Raw genomic sequence first — 8,039 nt, forward strand, 5'->3', positions numbered from 1 at the left:
TCTTTTACATTTTCATATAGTTTTTTGTATAACTTTCATACAATTATTTCTAAACTTTCTTTTACAACATTTTTAAAATGTTTCACAGATTTTGTATGCAATTTAATACTTTTTATAACAATTTAAAATACGTTCGTTAAATACTAGTTTAAAACGGTGTATTAAAAAATTAAAAGTATTTAAACTTCTAATTAAAAAGTATTAAAAGGTTGTAATAATTTTAAACATTTACATCATATAAATTTTTTTTACTTTTTATTTGCTACATAATATTTTCTTTTTATTATTTTAAAAGACATTTCATACTTATTGTTATATATTTAATTTTATTGTTAGATACTATTTATTTTAAAAATATCTTATATGCTTAAAAACAAAAGAAAAAATATAAGAGGTTATATAAAAATATTTCACATAACAAAAACATATTTATTAATCAAAAAGTAAAGTTTACAATTGATCAAAATTTAATTAATATTTAGAACATTATGGATACTTTAAAAATAACGTTTAAAAAAGATAATACAAACAAATATGAAAAATAAAATCACTATTAAAAATGGGGAAACTGACTTATCAGAGTAATTAACTTTTCGTTTTGTTCACATTTAGAGAACTTTCTTTTTTGTACACATTTGATCATTTACCTTTTTAAATGTGTTCACATATTACCATTGTCAGCTATAGCCGGTGGCAATGGTAATATGTGAACAAATTTAACAAGTTAAATTGTCAAATGTGTACCAAAAATTTTTTTTCTAAATGTGAATAAAGTGACAAAGATGATTACTCTAGTAAGTCTTTTTCTCTTATGAATATGATATGAAGTGTTTTTGTCTTTCTATAAATAAATAAATAAACAAATAAGAGCTTAAAGTTTTAATTGCTAAACGTTGACATAAAACCAATAAGAACTTAAAGTTTTAATTGTGAAACATTGACATAAAACAATACAAGATTTAAAATTGAAATGGACATAAAATTATACACCATACCAAAACAAGAAGATGTAGTATATCGGTTAGGAACGGGCATAAAATCTGACAAAACCTTTCAAGATATATCGACTAAAAATCCATAAAATCCATAAAAATCCAAAAACCCAAGTTAGTTCATGAGTTTACTGATCTAAATGTAATCTAAACTTTCTGCTCTTTTCTGGAGCTAATAAAACCAAATCCAGAGTAACTAAAAGTCTACAGAAAGATTGCTTTTGATTTGGTAATTTTAGCTCTAGAAAAAAGGATCTTTCCTTCTCTAACTTTAACTTTCATTGTTTCTAGTTTTCTATAACCTCTAGTATTAAATCAGTCAATACTAATTCCGAAAGCAGCTTACCTAAATTGTTGATTTGGTTCTTTTCAAGCCACTCAGGATCCTTGTCATAATTATTTACAACAAAATTTTCACCTTCTTCTATATCAATCTCTTCAACCACCTTAACCACCTGATCTTCAATGCTTAATTCCGAAAGCATCAGTTGGCTTTCCCCTTGTGCTACCATTGACTTTGAGATTTTAATGAATGTGTGTTCTATATAGTCATAAAGCAGGTGCTTTTCGGATTTTGACAATACCGACCCTTTGAAAAAACACTTTTCGATACGATAGAATAACCTTGGATCTCTAGGGTGGTGGATGGTGGCAGGGGCAGTTTCGTAAATATCGGAAGATTGTAGGATATGTGCTGAGAATGAAGATTCCCATGTAACAGGCTCTGTGGATGTATCCGCTAGATTGCGTTTTTTGGTATGTGTGGGCTGTGTAGGAGTTGATAGAGACTCGATTTTTAGGATATGAAGTTGTTTCTTGATATCTGAAAATGGTTGGAAAAATGATGAAATAAAAATGGATTAGTGGGGTTGATTGAGGTGCATAAAGAAAATCTTGAACCACTTTACATTGCATGTTGAGTGATATTTAGGTTTTTGAATGTGTATGTATGAACTTAGAAGGGCGAATTGGTCATTTACTCACGTTCATTGATTATTCGGTCCAAAAAATAAAGTGTGTTTTGCGTATAGACATCATTTACGCGTTCGTCTCTTTATCCATATAGCACTTAAATGCTAACTTTTATTCACGACTAAACCTAATGAGGTCTTTTATTAATAAACTATTTTAATTTTTTTTATTGTGTTTGCAACCCAACTAAACTCGACCTTTCATTCAAAAAAATGTTATTTATAAACATTTTTTATTTTTAAGATTATAGGAAATATGAAGAATATGTTTCATTCCAAAACAAAAATAAACCGTTAAGATTTCGAATTTTGGGATTGTATATGAAAATTTGTAAACATTAAAATTAGATGGAAAAAAAACTAGAAGACTTGAGGTTTTTTTTAATGAAAATAAAGTCTAATATATAATCAAATAAGTTTGTTCAAAAAAATAAAAGAATCCCACCAATAAATGGTTGACACATGGAAAAGAGGAAAGGGAAAAGGACAACCCAACACATAACAGATGAAATGAGTGCTTGGGTTAGTACTTAGCTTATCTTATATGTCAAAAAAAAGTGTTTGGATTAACTTATTTAGTATCAAAATGTAATAAGATGATAAATTATTTTTTAGTTTTTGAGAAATTGTGTTTATATGTGTAATAAGAAAATAACTTATCGAAAACTCATTAAATAAGTTGATAAGTAAAAATGAAGTAACTTATCAAAAACTTTTTTATTTAAGTCAATAAGTGCTTATGAAATCTTCATATCCAAACACTTAAAACTCCTTATTACCGGTAAGCATTTCAAATAAGCAATCTCAAACACCACTAACATCACTGATATTGAAAAAGAAAAAAAAAAAAACGCATTAAATAATGTTCGTCGGAAATAAGTTTTTGAAACTAAATGAATAATTTGAATGAGAGTGAGTTGTTCTACTACAATGTCACTAGTGAAAAATCTAATAAAACAAATATATTATTACGGACTTGAATCCACGAAATTAGTTAATTAAAAGAGTTATGACTCGTTATAAAACTTACATTTCATAAGAAAAATTAAATAAAACCGACGACCCTCATCCCATCGGAAATAAGTTTGAAATTTTAATTTATAAATCATAGGCATTGCCCTTGTCCCTAGTTTTTATTTTCCTATATTAGTACATACTCCCTCATTGTTTTTATTCTCTTAGTTTAAGTCACAATCTATCACTAGATATTTCAACCAAGTTGTAGAACCTTAACTTTAACTTGTTATACATTTGTTAAACTTAGGTCTTCTTTAAGTAATTTACCGATCGTGCGTAAACACGTTGTCTTGTTGTATCGTGAAATTTATTTCCTAAATTATGTGTTAATCTCACTATATTGCATGGTTGATTAATGCATGAAAGAAATTTTTATACATGTTAATAGAACATAGAACTACAGTTAGTTTACGAAATATTAGATTAGGTTGTAAAAAAAATATAGAAAAAAATATAAAAAAGTTTAGAAGTTACCTTGCAATCGAGCATCAAGTCTCTCGAAGTGATTAGAATGGGAAGATACATCTTCTATAGGAGTAGACAACCGAAGGGGAGACATGCCTCTTGATTTTGCATTCAATGGTTCCTATGACATGATAAATGATTCAATTAGCTTCTTGAAATGGAACTAAATATTGTTGACAATTGGTGCTACAATGTTATGTGGTGACAAAATATATGACCTAGATTTCTATAAGAGTTGACACGACTAGAGTTACGATAATCTAAAAATGAATAAAACAACTGTAAGGTTAAGTTTGTGACATATAGTTAAGGAAACTTTTATTTGCACCTAAGCACAATTATCATGATCATGTGAATTATACATGTTTATAATTAGAGATCTAAGATGAAATACAATAATTTAAAGGAGTTCAGACTTATAAAGATGGTTTAGATAGGAAAGTAACAAAACCTGAAAACTTTTTGAACCAGTTTCCTCAATTTCCCCATACAAATTGGCATATCCTACCATGACATCATCATCATCAAGGAGCTCACTATATACCACTATCTTCTCATCAGCATCAGCTTCATGACAAAAACTCATTCTATGATTTGAGTCTTGAAAAGATGGAAGAACAGATGTTGAACTTGAACTTGACATTTTATTCTTAGCTTCACTAATAAGAGAGGCTTCTGAAAATTTCGATAGTGAATGTGTGAGTCGATCATTCAGCCCAAATGTAATTCTGGAAGGAACTGTTATCACTTCTGATTCGATACTAAAACATTCTGTGTTGTTTGGCTTCAGAAGAATGATCTTTTTTGGAGGAATTTCGGATTTAGACACCTTGTTCTTTTCTAATGTAATTCTTTGTTGCATGCTGATAGGTCTAGCAGATGAAATTCCATTTTTGCCCATTAGTTTGGCTAAAAAACTGGATGATCGTTTTCTGTTCTGATTACTCTGTTTAGAAGTGCTTTTTCCAACTTGAAAATTGAACTACAATCAAGAAAGTTAGTCGCTTTCATGAATTTGGGATGAAAAAAGTTGTAAACTTTGTGTAAAATATACTCGAATAGACAGAGAAAAGGGATTCCACATACCAAACTGTGATCAGTGGTTGCATTATTAGGGCACCACGATTGAATTCTTCTTGCTTTCGGGGTTTCATCAGTCACTGGAAAAGTTTACATTTGTTTATTCGAATGCATAATTCATAATTTACTAAATCGGATAGAGAAAGGATCCAATTTTGACATCATTTTAAAACCTAAGAACAGTGATTTTGACCAAAAAAACAAAGGAAAATCACAGAAAATCAAACATCTGAAGTAAAAAGATAGTTAAACAAAACTCAAATTAACACGTCTAGGCTATAGAAAAGTTCAAATCCATTGTTTCATAGAATATTCACGAAACAGAACAAGAATTAATATTTTTATTTTTACGTTTCCACTCTTCTACCTTTTCTCGATTCTACGATCAATTTCATCATCAATCAGTAGAAACGTAAAGTTGATCAATACAGCGAGTGAAACGACTTCGTTTTTTAAACAAATTCATCGCGAACAAAGCTTCACACAATGCATCAAGCTTTTTTCAGTTGAACTGCTCAGTCCCCTCAACAACAAACCAAAATCCACAGCTATACACATGAGAGAGAGAGAGAGAGAGAGAGAGAGAGAGAGAGAGAGTTTTACCTCCAAAAAGGCAAGGAAACTTCAATTTCCTCCTCTTAACTCTCTCCATTTTGAATTACGTCAAAATCGGACTCAAAAAAAGGTAATCTTCCTGCTGGTTTCTTTAAAAAAATTTCAAAACAGGGAAGTTCCTAAGAAACCTCCAGTAGATCGATATAATCGGGGGAAAAAGCACGATCAGGGAAAATTGAATGAAAACTCAGTGTTCAGATGTCTTTTTCTTCAAATTGTATCATCCTCAATCGAAAGCACATACCTACACCACGTAAAAAACACACAAATGCAAACTCTGATTAACATAACAATGAATTCAGCCTTACAAAACACGGTTATATAGGAAGAGAGATAACGAGACTTCAGAGAGAGAAAGCCCTTACATTAATGGCTGCTCCGATTGATCGTTGAGAGAGAGAGAGAGAGAGAGAGAGAGAGAGAGAGAAGAGAGAGAGAGAGAGAGAGCCTGTGTTTTTGAAGTTTCAAGTGAAAATCTTACAGGTTCTGTAAGAGTGGAAAAGAGAAAAGAAGCGTGGTAACAGTAAAATCATGGGTTTCGCGGGCTAGTGATGGGACCCACTTCCACTTGGTACAATCTCCTTATGCCACGTAATTCACCTCCTTCGTATGCCAAAAATAATATTTATTGGAATATGAAGTTATTACTATTCTTACTATTATTATTTCAACCAACTAATATCTAATTTGACATTTGACTTGATATACATTAAATAGTTGACTTGATTTGTAATTAATAAAAATATTATATTGTATATTAAAAAAATTTAATAAATATTATACCATAATATTATATTAAGATCTTAATTTATTACTATCTTAGTCTGAAATTTAAGGTTTATGTTTGTTTGTAATTTAAGTAAGATTTTAGTTATGTATTAAATACTTCGGGCAAATTTAAGATATACCAACAAAATATTGTACTTGAATTGTGGTTTCTACTGTTTTTGTCCATAAAAAATTAATGTTTGACTTGACTATAACTTAACTAAAATATTTAGTTTGTTGAATTCTTTATTTGTCATTGTAAAATTGTAACCTTTATCTTGACGGTAAAATATTTATTTATTTATTCATTAACTACTTTATTTTCTAAATAACATTTGTAAATTTTAAATACTATTTTATTAAAATTACAATGATAATAAGCAGACATTCAACTTTGAACCAAGAAAAACGGTTTCGATAATATTTTATGGAGTTCATAACCAGATTAAGAATCACGTTAAAAAACATATAATTAATCATATGTGATTATTTATTATTTGAATAAAACTAAATTATCTAATTGGATAATTTCGATTATCCAATACCTTATGTATACATAAATTTTGGATTGGTTTGTACCAAATATAAATTTTTATTTTGGATTAAAATTAACTTTTATTACATAAAATGAAACCAAGTAATCTAAAAACTAAGTAATAGTTTTTTATTTATTAATTCTTAGTATTTATTTATAATATATATTATTAATTTGTTAGGGTTGCTTTATTAATTATATTAAATGGCTTTTCCTAAATAAAAAATATTTTACAAAAATCTCATTTCACATTCATAAAACTCAAGCATTGACTATAGGCCACAGCTACATGCTTCATCAAACTCAATCGTCTCTCATCAGTTTCTTATAAATTTAAATTTATAATCAAATCATCACCTTGTATTTTTATTTTTTTTAGAAAAACTTTGCACATATATTATTCTACTTTTAAATCTATGCATCTCGTTCTATCCGTCAATTCCTGATACCGCTAGGTCAAAGACACAAATATTTTAACATCTTATCATCGTAGTCAATTATAACAAAACAAATACATTACTTTGTATTTGTTTTGTTATAATTAACTAATGAATCATTTGTGTATTTAATGTAATATTTATTGGATGCCTCCATTCGTGAAAGTCAACTTTTGAATTTGAAAACATATTCAACCGAATGTAATGGTTAAGACCATATTTTAATTTAGTTTGGAATGTTTGAATCAAAATTCTGAAAATCAAAATCAATTTAGATTTATTTAATCGGAAAAATTAAACCGAAGGATTCAGAAAACATCCCTATGTTCAAACAATGTTTGAAACATATTTAAAATACAATATATAATATAAATAGAGCTTTTTGATTACAAAATTTAACTTTCTTATATAGGCAAAATCTAAACATATCATAACTTATCGCAATATTACTTTTATTATAGTGATATCAGTTTATTTTATTAATTAAGTATATAAGTATTTTGCGATAAATGTTCAAAATGACACTCGTATTATGCTATGTTGTATTATTGCAATATTCTCAAGAAATATCATAAATATATCAAGAAATTGGCAAAATCTGTTAAATGTTGTTGGTTTTATGCTATGGTATTTCATAAATATTATATTACTGTATTACACCTATATATCAAAGAGATTATTTAAGAAAAAACAAATTGTTTTTTACAATATAATGACAAGCTAAGAAAAAACAAATTGATTTAGGTGTTGTTTGTTTTTTGTTGCAGATCTTCTTGGCCGTTTCCGTCTACATCGCGCAGACCACGCACAGACATTAGCCTTCACAGACTGTTTGTTTTTTTGAAGACCGCAGACCTAAAAATGTTTGTGCGTCCTTTTCTTGGCGCAGATATTAACCAAAGTCTTCTAACATCTTCCGACATCTACTAGCCTAAAAAACACACATATCTTTATTTTTTTTTTTTAGTTTTTTTTAAATTTTTATTTATTCCAACTTTATTCATAATAAACAATTTGAAAAAAAAAATACTTAAAAAAAAGGTGTGACGACACAAACATGACATTTTTGATAAATTTATAAATAAAGATTTATTACAATAATGGTCGTTGAAGTTGTTTATATAAATATGAAAAAAAAACATAATATATTCTTATATTT

At 28.1% G+C, this 8,039-nt stretch overlaps 1 protein-coding gene across 1 annotated transcript; it reads right to left on the bottom strand.

Moving 5' to 3' along the window:
- Positions 1 to 1,001: 1,001 nt before the first annotated feature.
- Positions 1,002 to 5,609, bottom strand: LOC111914896 (uncharacterized). Its single transcript, XM_023910591.2, has 6 exons — positions 5,506 to 5,609; positions 5,129 to 5,384; positions 4,532 to 4,605; positions 3,897 to 4,427; positions 3,455 to 3,566; positions 1,002 to 1,815 (listed from the first exon to the last, which is right to left on the bottom strand). The coding sequence occupies exons 2-6, from the start codon at positions 5,175 to 5,177 to the stop codon at positions 1,280 to 1,282; spliced, it is 1,302 nt and encodes a 433-aa protein (XP_023766359.1). The 5' UTR covers positions 5,178 to 5,384; positions 5,506 to 5,609; the 3' UTR covers positions 1,002 to 1,279.
- Between the last annotated feature and the right edge of the window lie 2,430 nt (positions 5,610 to 8,039).

This window comes from Lactuca sativa, chromosome 1 (assembly GCF_002870075.4).
Source record: "Lactuca sativa cultivar Salinas chromosome 1, Lsat_Salinas_v11, whole genome shotgun sequence".
Classification (NCBI taxonomy): Eukaryota; Viridiplantae; Streptophyta; class Magnoliopsida; order Asterales; family Asteraceae; genus Lactuca; species Lactuca sativa.

Coding starts and splice junctions, on each gene's coding strand:
- LOC111914896 (XM_023910591.2), bottom strand. CDS start 5,177: ATGGAGAGAGTTAAGAGGAGGAAATTGAAGTTTCCTTGCCTTTTTGGA. Junction 4,606..5,128: donor GTTTCCTTGCCTTTTTGGAG/GTAAAACTCTCT, acceptor AAACTTTTCCAG/TGACTGATGAAACCCCGAAA. Junction 3,567..3,896: donor CTGGTTCAAAAAGTTTTCAG/GTTTTGTTACTT, acceptor ATCATGTCATAG/GAACCATTGAATGCAAAATC.